The sequence below is a fragment of the Rutidosis leptorrhynchoides genome, chromosome 2 (assembly GCF_046630445.1).
Source record: "Rutidosis leptorrhynchoides isolate AG116_Rl617_1_P2 chromosome 2, CSIRO_AGI_Rlap_v1, whole genome shotgun sequence".
NCBI lineage: Eukaryota > Viridiplantae > Streptophyta > Magnoliopsida > Asterales > Asteraceae > Rutidosis > Rutidosis leptorrhynchoides.
In genome coordinates, this window is record NC_092334.1 from 452,471,538 (window position 1) to 452,489,394 (window position 17,857).

Here is a 17,857-nt window from a genome sequence, read left to right on the forward strand (position 1 = left end):
GTGTTGTTTGAAAAAAATGCCTAATGCTTAGTCAATATAAGGTTACTAGTTTTTGTTTTCATGCTCATAAGTCATGCTAGTTGTCAAATGATGGTTCCCACATGTCTTGGTGACTCACAAGGGATGCTAAGAGCTGAGCATTGGAGTGTATATACCAATAGTAAATACATTTAGAAGTTGTGTATTGTACGAGTACGAATACGGGTGTATACGAGTAGAATTGTTGATGAAAATGAATGAGAATGCAATTGTAAGCATTTTTGATAAGTAGAAGTACTTTGATATGTGTCTTGAAGTCTTTCAAAAGTGTATGAATACATCTAAAAATACTACATGTATATACATTTTAACTGAGTCGTTAAGTCATCGTTAGTCGTTACATGTAAATGTTGTTTTGAAACCTTTAAGTTAACGACCTCATTTAATGTAGTTAATTCATTGTTATTATACTTAAATGAGATGTTAAATTGTTATGTTGACATGATAACATGATATATAAATATATCTTAACATCATATATATATATATATATATATATATATATATATATATATATATATATATATATATATATATATATATATATATATATATGTTAAAATACATTTACAATGATAATCGTTACATATATAAATTGTTTCGAAACTCTTAAGTTAGTAGTCTTGTTTTACATATGTAGTTTGCTGTTAACACCCTTAATGATATATTTAACTATCATTTTATCATGTTAAACATAGTGTATCAATATCTTAATATGATTCATATGTATTTAGTAAGACGTTGTTATAACGATAATCGTTATATATATTGTTTCGATTTTCTTAATTCAATAATCTCATTTTTATTTATATCACTCATTGTTAATATACTTAGTGAGATACTTACTTATCATGATCTCATGTTACTCATATATATATATATATATATATATATATATATATATATATATATATATATATATATATATATCATCATCATGTAGTTTTTACAAGTTTTTAACGTTCGTGAATCGCCGGTCAACTTGGGTGGTCAATTGTCTATATGAAACTCATTTCAAATAATCAAGTCTTAACAAGTTTGATTGCTTAACATGTTAGAAACATTTAATCATGCAAATATAGTTTTCATTTAATATATAAAATCATGAAAAAGTTCGGGTCACTACAACTCTTACAGGTACGTATGCCCGCACTTTTTCGTTTTGAGGAGCTTTTTCTTGCCGGAGGTCCTTTAGGAAGCAATCTCTTGGTTCTCGAGTAGAGGGAGGGACGATCTTATCTAGTCACGGGTTCTATACCCGCGAGTGGAATAGTGACTTCCTTTTAATCTAGGGTTCGAGAAATGATTGTCTACACTCCACATCCCCATACCCTACATTCGTGAGATTTGTTGTTATTGTTAACGGCTCAAATTTAATGATTAATAAATTCAAGATCATCTAAGGAATAACTTAAAAAATCAGGCTTAACGAAGTCAAAAAAATTAATTTAAGGTCCCTACTAAATTTATTTAGTACAATTTCAGCACCATCGTCAAAATTTTGTCTTAAATAAATAAATAAGTTGTTCTCTTTTGGGTCACACAACGTCGTCGTTGTTCTGATCGTCGAGCTACCGATCATCGTGGCAGGTTTTCCGTCACTATCAGGAAGTGATCTCCGGCTATTGTTAGGCTATCCGGAGTCTGAACCACTCAATTCTGACGTTAAACGCAATAAAAAGGCATTGGATTGAGGCTTCAAAGAACACAAAAAAAAAAGGTATGCAATTTACAGATCAATCAGTTTATTTGGACGTCCAGAAGTCAGATCCTGGAGTTACTCTTAGTCCTTTATTTAAATGAAGAAAAATACACATTATATATACAAAATATAGATATAGATAGGTATAGACATACCATTTATATTTAATGTTAGACTGTGCTTTTGATCAATGGAACCCAAATCCCCCTCGAAGTTAAAGCTTCCTGCTTTAGGTTATTTTCATCATTTCACAGTACTAAAAATAACCATCATAACAGTAACAGTTATACTACTTATATTAACTGGTTACTACCTTTTTTATAACCCTAGATTTGCTACAAATACTTCATATTTCACTGTTGTATTGGACTGTGGAAGTAGTGGGACAAGAGTGAATATATACGAATGGATGTTAAAAGATAGTCTTTTAGCTGATAAAGATTCGAAGCTACCAATTTTGCTACATTCTTATCCTGATAAATCGACAAAGATCGATGATTTTAAAGATGGTTGTGCATACCATTGTATGCAAACCGAGCCCGGGTTGGATAAGTTTGTAGGAAATGCTTCCGGTGTTAAGTCTTCTATAGAGCCATTGATTCGTAGGGCCGAAAAATGGGTACCTTATGAAAGGCGTAAAGATACTCCAATTTTTGTGTTGGCGACAGCTGGGCTAAGAAGATTGAGTACAGATGCTGCTAACGAGGTTTTGGATGATGTCGAGAGTATTGTTAAGTTGCATGATTTTAAGTATAAAAAAGATTGGATTAGGATTTTGAGTGGTGAAGAAGAGGCGTATTATGGTTGGCTAGCTTTAAATCATCACATGGGTATATTTGGGAATTCATCAAAATTGCCAACTTTAGGTCTTCTTGATCTTGGTGGTTCGTCGTTGCAGGTAGCAACAGAAACTAGAGAGCCGATATTGGATGTTCATGTTTCTTTTAAGTCAAAGATTGGTGCTTTTGAGCACCAGATAATGGCAGTTTCGTTGCCGGCTTTTGGACTAAATGAAGGTTTTGATAGAACGGTTGTTATGCTTAGTAAGTCACTAGTGTTTGTAGATCGTGAGTTAGGAAGTTTTGAGATCGGTCATCCGTGTCTTAGGTTTGGATTTATGCAGAACTACACTTGTTATGGCTGCTTTAAAGGGAATTCAAGTAGGTATATGAGAGAAAACGAGTTTTTGGTGTTAAATTTAGTTGGAAAGCCGAATTGGGAGAAGTGTAAAGTGTTGGCAAGAGCTGCAGCCACTAATTCAAGCAGCATATCAGACAGGTCAAAACGATCGGATGATTCATATTGCACAGGACCTTCTTCAGTGAATGGTCAGTTCAATTTATGTATATTCTTTCTGTTTGCATTTATTTCATTGTTTGTCCATTTGAATTTTAGGCTGTACTATGGGCAGCTCAACATGATGATATGTGATTAATTTTGATTTAAATTACATACACGTAAAGTAAGATATTTCAATACGAGCCAATCCGAATTTTAGGCTGTACTATGGGCAGCTCGAGCGTGTAGGTATAGGATCAGATTTGGATTATAATGGGTCATTTTTGCTAGGTAGTGATAGATCCCCCATACTACGCTTTTTGATAGATTCACCAAAATTGTGTATCAAAGCCCTGTAATGTACAAGCTTTTAATGCAAAATTTTGGTGGATTTATTTTATTATATGGTGGATATATCATCACCCACTTTGCTGTGTGTTGAAACGGGTCAGGTTGGATTGACCCACTAACATCTTTTTGCCCACTGTAAATATCTTTAGCAAATAATGTGTTAGTTGTGATTAACAAATAACGTGTTGTGATTACAAAAACAATTTGTTTTACAATACTAATCTAAATCTTTGCATACAATTTAATACTATACCATTAAAAGTAGACTTTAGGCTACAGTGCTACACTCACCAATTTGACCCATTTGACTTGTTGCTCTTTTAGGTAAGTTTTTTTTGTCTGATCCATTTGTAAATAATTGAGTTGAAGTTTTTTTATTTATTTATTTATTTATTTATTTTATTTTATTAAATGGGTCTCATCATTATATTGTAGAAAGAATGCGCAAAAAAGGTATCAAGTCAGTAAAACTCACCGCTGACTTAGTAATCGTTGTAAGGTTTCAGCAGGTTGTGTCTTGGTAATCGTTGTGTTAGGCGTGGTTAGTTTTTCACCCGTTTACATTTACCGAGTGATTGCCCTAAAATGGTCTTGTGTGATGTTGATTTGGATGACGGGTAACCATATTGTCAAACTTATCTGAGGTCGGTGAGATGTTGGCTGTGGAGTCTTTTAGTTGGAATAGTTATTTAGGATCTTATAATTACTAGTTTCTTGTTAGTCTCATTTTATTTTATTGATAATCACCGCCGACTTTTATAATGAAGGCGAGATGAATCTGAATTTGTTTGGAGGTACTCACTCAGTTTCACGTTTCCATGCATTATCTGGATTCTACGCTGTTTACAAATTGTTAAACTTGAACTCATCGACAACTATATCAAAGATATGGGAAAAAGGCGAGGAATTGTGTTCAAGATCATTGGCTGGTTTGACCAACATGTCAATAAACCAAAAGTATGCCGAGCTTCTCTGTTTTCGAGTTCCGTATATCGTTTCACTCATTGAAAAGACCGTTTGTGTCGGCAATAAAGATATTGTTTTTGGTCCCAGGGACATTTCTTGGACCTTAGGAGCCGCGTTGGTTGAAGGAAAAAACTTATGGCTAAGTGACACTTTTAGAGCTCAAAGCATTGTTTCTAATTTAACACTAACGAGGGTGATATTGTCACCATATTTTCTGTTTGTTCTTCTCGCATTCCTTTTATTTGTTGTTTATCGTAGCCAGATTAAGCTGCCCATGTTAGGAAGAAAGGTGACATCTATACCACCTTACATCAATTCTAAACGTAGCCCTGCGTAGGAATCTACACTTGTAATTCATTCATGTAGCCATTACTTGTAAACAGCAATGCATTCATTTTTAGAATTTGTGGATAGTTATGCAGCTCTTAAATTGTCTGTTGAAATCTCTAGTATAATTAACAGGAGAGGCTATTTCGAGTTTCGTAAGTAATATGACAGCACAAATAAAGATTTTTAACGACAAAAACATAGTGAAAATATCATTACAATTCACAAGTAACTACCACTGCAAGTTTTTTTTTTTTTTTTTTTTTTTTTTTTTTTTTTACCATAATTACAACAAGAACAGACAAAAGTAACAAGTCATGCGGTATTAAGCCAAGTATAGGTACGCGTGTAAGGTGACATGGGCCAACCTAAGCATATGGTTATAGACTTCAGTAAGCCGCTACGCTAGTGGTCTCACAGCCATCAACATCGACCCAAACTTCATTTACTCGTCCAAAGAACTTTAAAGGAGAGTTGTATTGTGCAATTGAGTACGCAAAGTTACCAGAGGAAGAAGTAGAGTATTGTGAATTACTTAAACTAGTGGTTAGCTTCTCGACCTCTTTAGCTGTGTTTTTATCCCTAGCAAAACCCGAGAATTGGCGGACTGCTTTGCATGAGGTGGGCCACGAATCAGGCGAAAGGTTAAGTTCCGGAAGTGGAACGGGAGGCGTGTCTTGGAACTTTGTAGGAAGGTAGAAATGAACTATATATGCTGATGAATCCCCTGCTCCCGGGATCAGGCTTGTTAAAACAGGCAGAGTCATTGATACTCGAGAATTGTTCAAATTTGCACCTTCGATATACTGGAACAACCTTTAAAACAAGATGTACATTAGAATGAATTGCTTGCCAAGAATGATGGGTCGGTTGCACAAAACTAAACAAGCACAGTTGCACTCGAGTCTCGATCACAGATGATTTTGATGTTAGGTGAGCTAGGTTACGGGTCCACACAAATAATCCCACAGTCCCTAAACATTTGCACCCCAACCAGTACTGCCACATAATTGGAAAGGGATAAATGGAGGCTGCTATGATATTAATGTGAGCTCGTTTCTGAAAGTTCAATTCTTCTATAGGCTATAATCCTTATCAATCCTCAGTGGCGACTCTAGTAGTATACCCGTGGGGTCACGAGAAACCACTAATTTGAAAAATTTTAGTAGAAAATACTCGTTAAATTGTACAGGACACTACTAAATTTAACCGCATGACCACAATATTTTTTAAATATATAGCTTTTCTTTTAAATTGTTTATAACACCACTAAATTTAACTACTCGGACACCATATTTTTTTTCGAGTTTGTAGTTTTTTGAAAGTAAACTACCACTAAATTAACATTCAAACATAATTAGTACTGAAAAATTTGGGGACCCATTGCGTTTTAATCCTGGAATCGCCACTGTTAATCATATAGAGCACAAAAATTAACTAAATTTAATACATAAAGTGTCACTGATTAACACTGATTAAGTGATTATACATACAAATTACTGCATAAATCCTTTACCATATTATGAATACATATTCAACAAAACTAAAGTAAAATAAGATGGAGCATTGTACAAGTAAAAAAAACACTGGTCACAAAATATTGATTCCAGTAGCTGTTAAGTAATAATATCTCGTGAGGTATTGTGTATTACATTGATACAACAGGTGCATACAAATCCTAGCTGTACATTTTTTCTATTATAAACACAGCTGAAATAATTAAAATTCAATTTGATTAAAAAAACTAAAATAGCGACTTCAAACAAAATCAGACTCTACAATCAAAGTTTAGGCATGAATATGAAATAATTGTATAAATTAAGTATGAAAGAGTGAAGAGAAAACCTATGGAAGCCATCGTTGGTGGCTTTACGAAACGAGGTTTCTTTGACGGGAGCAGTCATCCAGACTGTTTGATTATACAATCTGATTTCGAATTCCGATTCGGAGTGAATTACTGTGTATTCTGGTGATTCGTATGCGTTACTAAACCCTAAAATGCAGACGATGGTTATCAGGGATAAATTCAGTTTCCCCATTGTTTTCTCCAGAACGTTCGTTTGGTGCCAGTTATCAATCAAAGTATATTTATATTTTTAAGACAAGATTTCACTCCTAGTCCTCAAAGTTTACTTTAACATCGACTATTCGTCCTTTTCCTATTATTTATGCATTCCTCGTCCCTAATATCTGAACGTTCTACATTCCTCGTTCTTTCATCCATTTTTTGTCAATTTTAGTCGCTAGTGTTGTCATTTTCCAAGCATATGAACGTATTTTCATCAATTTACATATTTCTTCTCCATTTTGAGTCTCGTTCGTATTCTAACAAGAACCCTAACTAAATCAAACTCAATACACCACCATTAGATCTTAAGACTTCAAATTAAGTAACAAAACAATTTCGTTAGGAATGCCGAATCTGCACACGATGTTCGCCCAAAAGAAGTTTCGAATGTGAAGGCTAGTGATAACTGCCAATGGTTTTGCCTCAACCGATTTGGTGAAGTAATCAATCGCTACTACCAGGAAGCTTAAAAGGGTTATGTTCATGAAACATACCTGTTACCATAAGCTTTCTTTATCTTGAGAGTAATCGTAATTGTAATTCGAGTATCCCAAGATGTTGCTGTTGTCGTTGGTGATAAATGAGGTTTAGGGTTTGTATTTATAGTGCTTATTAAACGGGATAATAATTAGGAAAAGATTATAACTTCAATAAGGATAAGATTGTTTTTGTGCACGCCAAGCAAAGTTGTGTCGCGCTCCCTATTTTGCATGTGGGATTAACCAAATGAGCGTGCGCCCAGCACGCGATACGCACAAGTGCTTGGCGCAAGAGTACGCGTATCCATACCCCCCACTTCCCCATTTTGTTCTTTCCTCTTAATCCTATATATATATATATATATATATATATATATATATATATATATATATATATATATATATATATATATATATATATATATATATATATGGTTTTGTCCTCTAGTTTTATTTTGAAAGAAAAGGAAATGAAGTGGAGGGCAAATAAGTGTACTAGACTATTAGAGCACTCTCAGTGGTTTCGCCTTAGTCCTCCAGGACTAGACGTCACCTCAGCGCCACATCAGCACTTCCTTCCCAGGACTAAACACTCCCAACAGTTACACCTTTTTCATATTTTTTTATTACTTTTGTTATAATTCAGTAGGCTTATAACTACCTTTAGTGGTTTGATTCTTGATGTTATAATTCAGTAGGCTTATAACTACCTTTAATGGTTTGATTCTTGATTAAGAATGCTAATAATGAAGTGTAAGAGCAAAGATGATAATGGAGAGAAAGAAAGAAACACTTTGTAAGTGTGAGAAAATGGTGCAAGTTTAATGCTTGCATTCATGGCTATTTATAGCAAAAATATCACAAGTTTAGGTAATACAATAATATTACTTTTGTGTATCAATAATTGACTATCCATTTATATATATTTATATATTATAACACTCCCCCTTGGATAGCAATTTTGTTTGTTGAAGATCAACTGTAAGTTATTGCCTCGTTAAAAACCTTGCTAAAGAAAACCCAGTGGGAAAAAAAACTTTAGCTAAGGGAAAAAGAGTGCAGCATGGAGTTGACTCCCCCTCAAGTAAACATCGCTTCAGTTGTTACATCTTTTGAACATGTCTCATACCAATGTTATGAACGTGTGTTCTGAAAATAGCAGTTGGAAGTGCTTTCGTGAAAAGATCAGCAGAGTTTTTGCTGGATTGAACATATCTCATTTCAATCTCGTTGTCCTTAATGAGATTTTGAGTGTATGAGAAGAATCTAGGAGGTATGTGTTTGGTTCGGTCACTTTTGATATACCCTTCTTTCATCTGTGCTATGCAAGCTGCATTATCTTCATAGATAATTGTTGGACTTTTATCGCGTTCTAGTCCACAAGAATCAGTAATGATTTGTGTCATTGATCTCAACCAAAAACATTCCCGAGTAGCTTCATGTAATGCAATCACTTCGGCATGATTTGATGATGTAGCAACAAGTGTTTGTTTTGAGAACGCCATGATATTGCAGTACCTCCATTTAGGAATACATATCCAGTTTGAGATTTAGCTTTATGTGGATCAGATAAATAACCTGCATCAGCATAACCAACCAAATCTTGTTTTGATTCGTTAGAATAAAATAATCCTAAATCAGTAGTTCCTCGAAGGTATCGAAATATGTGTTTGATCCCATTCCAGTGTCTTTTGGTAGGAGCAGAGCTGAACCTTGCCAACAAATTAAATGCAAAAGAAATGTCAGGTCTTGTACAATTTGTAAGATACATAAGAGCTCCAATTGCACTAAGATATGGTACTTCTGGTCCAAGAATATCTTCATGATCTTCACATGGACGAAATGGATCAGTTTCAACATTGAGTGATCTAACAACCATAGGAGTACTTAATGGTTTTGCCTTGTCCATATTGAAACGTTTCAGAATCTTTTCAGTATATGTTGTTTGATGTACAAGTAAACCATTAGGAATATGCTCAATTTGTAAACCAAGGCAATACTTGGTTTTTCCTAGATCTTTCATTTCAAATTCTTTCTTTAGAAGTTGAATGGCTTCATGGATCTCTTTATTTGTACCTATGATGTTAAGATCATCAACATAAACAGCTATGATCACATATCCGGATGTTGTTTTCTTAATGAAAACACAAGGACAAGTAAGGTTATTTGTATACCCTTTGCTTATCAAGTAATCACTTAATCGGTTATACCACATACGTCTCGATTGTTTTAACCCATATAAAGATCTTTGTAATTTAATCGAATACATTTCTTTAGGTTTTGCATTTGATGCTTCTGGTACCTTAAATCTTTCAGGTATCTTCATATATATATCACTATCAAGTGATCCATATAGATAAGCAGTCACAACATCCATGAGATGCATTTCTAAATTTTTAGAAACTGTCAGGCTGATTAAGTATCTAAAAGTAATTGCATCCATAACAGGGGAATAAGTTTCTTCATAATCAATTCTCGGTCTTTGAGAAAAACCCTGAGCTACAAGTCTAGCTTTATACCTTGTAACTTCATTTTTCTCATTTCTTTTTCGGACAAAAATCCATCTGTATCCTACAGGTTTCACATCTTTAGGAGTGAGAATGATGGATCCGAAAACTTTTCTTTTATTGAGTGATTCTAATTCAGCTCGTATTGCTTCTTTTCATTGAGCCCAATCATGTCTATTTTGACATTCAACCATAGATGTTGGTTCTGGATCATCATCATTATTCATGACGTCATATGCAACATTAAATGAAAATTTCTCATCAAGATTTTTCATTTCATTTCGGTTCCATAATATTTTTGAATGTGCATAATTGATTGCAATTTCAGTATTAACATCATCAATCTCCTCTGCAGTAGGAGTACTGATTTGTGGTTCTTTTTGAACACTTTCTTTTACCTTATTATCAGCTGATTTTCTTTTTCGAGGATTTTTATCTTTGGAACCAATTGGTCTCCCACGTTTCAGACGTGGCATAGATTCTTGAGTGACTACATTATCAGTTTTTCGATTTGGAATCTCAACTCGAGCTGGAGTATTAACTGCTGGTATATATGATTTAGTCACCCTTTTTGTATCTGTGAATGCATCAGGCAATTGATTTGCAAGTTCTTGTATATGCATTATCTTTTGAACTTCTATCTCGCATTCTTTTGTGCGAGGATCAAGATACTTTAATTGAGGTTCACACCATGAAACATCATTTTCTTTATTTTTTATTTCTCCCCTAATCTAGGAAACAATGTTTCATTAAAATGACAATCAGCAAAACGTGCTGTAAAAATATCACCTGTCATAGGTTCAATATACCTTATGATTGAAGATGTTTCATATCCAACATATATTCCCAACCTCCTTTGAGGACCCATTTTTGTACGTTGTGGTGGCGCAATTGGAACATATACTGCACAACCAAATGTTCTAAGGTGGGAAATATTTGGCTCTTGACCAAAAGCAAGTTGTAAGGGGGAATATTTATGACTTGCACTTGGTCTGATGCGAATCAATGCAGCAGCATGTAAAATTGCATGACCCCATATAGATACAGGGAGTTTTGTTCTCATTATCAATGATCTAGCGATTAACTGTAAACGTTTAATCAGTGACTCGGCTAAACCATTTTGTGTATGCACATGAGCAACAGAATGTTCAACAACAATTCCTATAGACATGCAATAGTCATTAAATGCTTGAGATGTAAACTCACCAGCATTATCAAGTCTCACCTTTTTAATGATGTAATCAGGAAAATGTGCTCTCAATTTAATAATTTCGGCAAGAAATTTTGCAAATGCCACATTACGGCTTGATAACAGACAAACATGAGACCATCTACTAGATGCGTCTATTAGGACCATGAAATATCTAAATGGTCCACATGGTGGATGAATTGGTCCACAAATATCACCTTGAATTCTTTCAAGAAACATTGGTGATTCTTTCTCAACCTTAAGTGGTGAGGGTTTAGTTATCAATTTTCCAAGAGAGCAAGATATACATGGAACCATTGTATCATGAAGGATTTTTCTATCCTTCAGTGGATGTCCATGTGTACATTCAATAATTCTTTTCATCATTGTTGATCCTGGATGGCCCAATCTGTTATGCCATAAATTAAATACACCAGGATCAATATACTTTTCTTTAATCACCATATGTGCTTCTGGTACATTTATATGTGTATAATGTAATCCAGAATTAAGTCTTGGCAGTTTTTCAATCACGTGATTCTTGTTAGTGATACTTAAATATTTCTCATTTTCTGCCGTTACTGACTGATAATCATATCCATTAAGGTATATGTCAGAAAAACTCAATAAATTTCTGCTTGACTTAGGAGAGAATAAGGCATTATTAATTAAAAATATTGTACCGTTTGGTAATATGAATTTTGCCTTTCCTATCCCTTCTATCAAGTTAGCAACACCTGATATTGTATGTATAGTTCCTTCCGTTGGTTTCAAATCAATGAAATATTTTTCAGATTTATGTATAGTATGTGTAGTACCACTATCTGCTATACAGAGATCTCCACTACTTGATTGATGTTGTGTTCCAGCAGAATTCATATTAAACTTCATATATAAGAAACAAACAGTAAGTATATAAATGTTACACAAAATGTTTATTACACACAAATAGATAAAACTGAAACATTTGACATACATAGAATTGAAACATCAAACATAGAACTGGAACATTTGGTAAAACATATAGAACTGAAACATTTGAGAAAACATGATGACAAAGGTTAAATCGTTTTATTTATAAAAGAAACATATTAATTTAATTCAAGAAATCTTCATATAAATCAGATGGTTGCTCAGTGACTGTTGGATCAATATTATCCACAAAATTTACTTCCTTTTCTTTACCTTTCAGCGAATCCTGATACATCTTAACAAGATGTTTAGATGTTCGGCAAGTATTAGCCCAGTGGCCCATTCTACCACATCTGTAACAAGATTCTTCAGAATTTTTAGAAGAATTTTCTTCAACATCTTGTTTAGTGGGCTTGTTTTGTGGTTGATATTTATATTTTCGTGGATTATTATTTCTTTGACCACCACGGCCACGACCACGGCCACGTCCACGCCCATTCCCATTACCATAAGGATGGTTTCTACCATAGTTATGGCTTTTGGCATGATGATGGCGATGGTTATTATAACCACGACCTTGCCCGCGTCCTTGTCCCTGTTTATAATTATTTGCAGTATTTGCTTCAGGAATTGCAAGTGTACCAGTAGGACGGGATTTGCTGATTTTTCATTAATAGCTCATCATTTTGCTCTGCAACCAAGAGATATGAATTAAGTTCAGGATATGTGTTGAACTTTAGCATTCTCAAATTTATTTGCACTGTGATGTTGGCAGCATTCATTGTGGAGAAAGTTTTTTCCAACATGTCTGCATCACTTATTTCATGTCCACAGAATTTAAGTTGTGAGATTGTATTATACAGAGCTGAGCTGTATTCATTTACTTTCTTAAAGTTTTGGAACCTTAATGTTCTCCATTGATCCATAGCAGCTGGAAGTAAAATTTCTCTTTGATTATTGAATCTGCTTTTGAGACCTTTCCATAAAACATGGGGATCTTCTACAGTCACATAATTATTTTGTAAGCATTCATCAATATGTTGATGAATAAAGCAACATGCCGTTGCTTGTTCTTTTTCAGAACAAGTGTTGTTTTCATTTATGGTTTCAAGAATGCCCATTGATTTAAGATGCATTTTTACTTTTATAACCCATGGCATGTAGTTGTTTCCCGTTGATTCTAAAGGAGTAAATTTAAGCTTTTCCAGATTCGACATTTTCTATTATCAAAAATTAAAACAAACAACATGATAAATTAGAGTCAATTTATATTCATAAGTATATAAACATTAAACATAAATTTAATATAACATAAATGATAAGTAAGCGACAGTGTCGACCATATGTAAGCAATCATAAATAAATGTTATATAACATAAATGATAATTAGGTGACAGTGTCGACCATATAAATGTTAGATAATAGAAATATAAATGTTAGTAACATAAATGATAATTAGGCGATAGTGTCGACCATATATTATTCAGGTGGTATAACCGACCATATATCATTTAGGTGGCAGAGCCAACCATAATTAGTATTAAGATTATCGTGCTGATAACGTGTTATAATTCAGTAGGCTTATAACTACCTTTAGTGGTTTGATTCTTGATGTTATAATTCAGTAGGCTTATAACTACCTTTAGTGGTTTGATTCTTGATTAAGAATGCTAATAATGAAGTGTAAGAGCAAAGATGATAATGGAGAGAAAGAAAGAAACACTTTGTAAGTGTGAGAAAATGGTGCAAGTTTAATGCTTGCATTCATGGCTATTTATAGCAAAAATATCACAAGTTTAGGTAATACAATAATATTACTTTTGTGTATCAATAATTGACTATCCATTTATATATATATATTTATATATTATAACAACTTTTTATTTTTTCTAAACAATATTTTTTAAAATAAAATTAAACTTTTATTAAAAATTAAAAACATTACAATAATTAAACTTAAAATTACATTAAAATTTGAAAAATAAAATTACATTAAAATTAAAAAACTACTCTTCGCCTTCTTCTTCAACGTCGTCTTCTTATTCGTCATCGTTAAAGTGTGAAGGTCCTGCCTCATCTTGATTATTTGGATTTCTTGTTGGATCATGTCGAATACGATAATGAGGTGGAAGATTATACACGTGTTCTACAAGCATATCTCGTAGTAGTCGCTTCATGCCCACATCTCTTAATTCCGCGTCCATCCGTATATGCACCTCGACTCTTTCTTGGAATGTTCCTCGTGCACGTCGAATCGGACGATATTTCTCCTCGAGCCACAAAATGCACGACCGTTGTCCTCGGTTATCATATTATTTAATATGATACATGCTAACATAATCCTTCTAATTTTGTGTGACAACTCGGAAACTTTCGATCAAATTTAAACTTTAATCTTTATATATTCCCGACACGATAAGCAAAGTTTGTAAGTTGAATCTCAAGAATTTTAAACTGTGTTCATACACTCATTTAACCTCGACCAAATTCCAATGATTCACGAACTATTATATGAACGAACATGATTATATATGTATATGTGTATATATTATAACTTGAAAACATTAACAAAGTATTAGACGTATAATACTTTATATAAACGTATTTGTTTCAAAATATATTTAAAAGATAATATCAAATGATTGCATTATTAGATACATTGTGTGATGGCCCCGTCAAAACACTTAACGGCTCCGTCACTTGGTCCCACAGCTTGATCGAACTTAAATGAATTTAACAAACGACATTGCATTCTTTTATTTCAAAAGTTTCCCAAAAAGGAAAGCATACCAAAATATGTAGTTAAAAGTAACCCAACATATTAATAATCCAAAGTTGACACAAAACATTGTCAACAACCCACAAGTATTAATTATTCAAAAATCGAATGCAAGCCTAAGTTTCATAAATTGTTTCATAAAAATCTGCCCAAATGCATGCAGACTCTTCTAAACACAACGGAAGCATCACATAAACTCAAGTACCTGTGAAAACATGCGAGTAAACTGTCAACACAAAGGTTGAGTGAATTATAGGTTTAAATAATTGAATAAACTTTAGACCACAAGATTTAAAAATGTTAGAAAACATTAAACATTATTCCATTATCAATGAGCCACCTGGTAACCACTTACACTTTATTTACCCTTGCCAATCACAATAAGAATATACACTGGACAGTGTATCTACAACAAAATACGAAGTACTAAACATTCCGATTATAAATTGCTAGCGCGACTAGCTCGAAATGGGGTTGTCAAACCCGATAGATCTATCCGTAGGATTCGCGTTCACCGGTAGAAACCAATGATTACAGTTACCAGACTAGGGAATATTTTTGTTCAACTCACAATGAATAATTTAAATTTAATTGTCACTTGTGTCTAAACGTGAAATAAAATGCATGTAATCACATCTCAAAAATATACTTTGAAAAGTATGTAAAAACGGGACTATAACTCACCTTAATAGTAATGAAGTAACCAACACAATTAAGCGAACAACAAATGCAGTACAGTGATCAGGAATGATCACAACGCCGACCTATAAATAAAGCAGGTCGATATAAATAACTAACTTAGGTCAAGTCTTAGTATGATAGCTATTGTACATGTTGCAAGTAGACATAGAACAGTACTCAATATGCATTGGTTTGATCGGAACAGCTTACGGACACACACTTTCTATTTTTAGCAGGTTTCCATTTTTGGAAAGTTTCTATTTTTGGAAAGTTTCTATTTTTGGAAAGTTTCCAAATTTAGAAAGTTGCTATTTTAGGAAAGTTTATAAGTTAGGAAAGTTTCCTTAATTAGAAAGTCAACAAAAGTCAACTGAAAGTCAAAGTCAACCGAAAGTCAATTCAAAAGTCAACCTTGGTCAAACTTAGTCAACGTAAATTTTAAAAGTGTAAGTTATAATAATAATATAAGTTATAACGTTTATTAAAGTTAAATATGTCTAATTATGTCATAACATAAGTTTAATTAAATTAAAATGAATTATTAAAGTTAATCTACGTTTAAATAATATAATTAATATAACATAAGTATTTAATTAATTAATTAAATATTAGTCATAATATAAATATTATTAATTAATAATAAATTTTAAATCATATCATAAGTATTATTAATTAATAATGAATTATTAATCATATCATAAGTTTCTAATTATAACTATTAAATCATAAGTATTTAATAATTAAATTATAATTAAATAATAACTAAGCCTTATAATAATTAAATAATTAATTAATCCTTATTATAAGTCTTATAATAGTAATCTCATAATATAATTTTAATACTTATCATAAGTATTTTCCATTAATAATGAAGTATTATTAATCATATGTTTAATTAAAATGTTACTTAAATCGTAAGTATTAATTAAATGATATAATAAATATATATCATAAGTTGTAAATAATAATAATTACCTTTTTTTTATCATAAGTAATTAAATGATAATGAAATCCATTATTTATATAATAAGTTTCATAATTAGTCAAAAGTTTTAAATCAAAAGTTCATCGGGTCGTATCCTGAGCCCCGGGTGTCGGTTTTCGGCGAGCCTTACATATAACTCTGCCTAATAAAACCACCCAACACTTTGGTATACTCAATAACACCCCAAGAACAGTCCACAAGTCGTGATGTACAGCCATTACACTACTTGGAACTTCAATTCAATCAAAAATGTGTTTTAGACGTAACGGGTGATTCGTGGCTCGGATTGAGATGACCCGAACATGAAAGTTCGCCCCACCATCAGTCCTAACACACTAACACACCCTAAAGTCACCAAATATGGTCACAAAGTCGGACCAAACCTGGTTCATACCAAAATCACATTTCAATCTTAACAAAATACCACTTTGATCATATCTAGGGCTCCGGAAATCGAAACGACATGAATCCGGAGTCTAAAATTAATGTCTTGATGAGAGGAACTCATTTATATACTTTATTTTATGATCAAAATCAGTTACAATATCAGAAACACACGAAAAAGCTGCTGTCCCAATTTTATCAAACCGAAAAATATGCAATCGAGCAACTCTATGCATACAATCAACATTACAACAACTAATAATCATCATACTAATAATATAAACATAAAATACAGAAAATAAATAAAAATTAAAAGTTCTAGGGTTAGGGTTTATACCCTAATCAAGAAACAATTAGTATAATCGCGTAGAGAACGGAACGAGGAATCCGATTGTATGAACGATCTCTAGATCCAAGCTTGAAAAATTGATGAAGATGATGATGTTTGGTGGTGTTGGTTGTCACCCAAAAAGAGAAGGAAGGGAGGAAGGAGAGCAAAAGTGGTAATTAGGTTTAGATTAAAATTGTGTAATGTGTAAATGAGATGAAAAATAAAAAAAATGGGGAGTATACTCCCTCCCCTTATGGTCGGCCGAATGGGGGGTCATGGGGTGGTCCCCATGGCCCAATCTTGCTAAAAGTGTAATAGCTTGTGGCCCGAAAGCCCGAACGAATCCCGAAACGCGAAAACGCACTTACGCGATTAAAAATCCGGAAAGATAACAAACGCGCGACGAAAAATAAATATAAATACCCTATACAATAATATGATCTTAAAATATCATATTTAAAATAATTAGGATTTAAATATCCCAAAAACGCGACCGTTGGTTTAAAAACCGAAAAGATTCGCCGGATAGAAATCCGCGACACGTAGAAACGTATAAATTAAAATATGAATACAATTATTCACATAACACTTAATAATTAATATATTATTATTAATATAATAATATAGGTCATGGAATGACGTAGCACAATTAACAGTTAACGGTCGTTAAATAATTAACGAAAAAGATAACGGAAAAAGTAGGGTCGTGACACATTGAAATATGGCTACGAGTCCCTATTAGGAGGTCCACTTTGATTTAGGAAACCTTTCCCTTTTAACCATATTCGGAAAATGGTGAAATGATTTTACAAATAAGAACAAAGTGTCAACTGACGAGAACTAGATAAGTGTTAGTAAAGATTCCTATTTGATTTTCAA

At 33.0% G+C, this 17,857-nt stretch overlaps 2 protein-coding genes across 2 annotated transcripts; one reads left to right on the forward strand and one right to left on the reverse strand.

The window, feature by feature from the left end:
• Positions 1 to 1,633: 1,633 nt before the first annotated feature.
• On the forward strand, positions 1,634 to 4,760 carry LOC139892493 (probable apyrase 7). The gene is made up of 2 exons (XM_071875600.1): positions 1,634 to 3,069; positions 4,138 to 4,760. The coding sequence occupies exons 1-2, from the start codon at positions 1,932 to 1,934 to the stop codon at positions 4,671 to 4,673; spliced, it is 1,674 nt and encodes a 557-aa protein (XP_071731701.1). The 5' UTR covers positions 1,634 to 1,931; the 3' UTR covers positions 4,674 to 4,760.
• A 162-nt stretch (positions 4,761 to 4,922) lies between these two features.
• On the reverse strand, positions 4,923 to 6,712 carry LOC139892494 (uncharacterized). Its single transcript, XM_071875601.1, has 2 exons — positions 6,509 to 6,712; positions 4,923 to 5,479 (listed from the first exon to the last, which is right to left on the reverse strand). Exons 1-2 carry the CDS (start codon positions 6,700 to 6,702, stop codon positions 5,053 to 5,055), a joined length of 621 nt encoding a protein of 206 aa, XP_071731702.1. The 5' UTR covers positions 6,703 to 6,712; the 3' UTR covers positions 4,923 to 5,052.
• Positions 6,713 to 17,857: the final 11,145 nt, after the last annotated feature.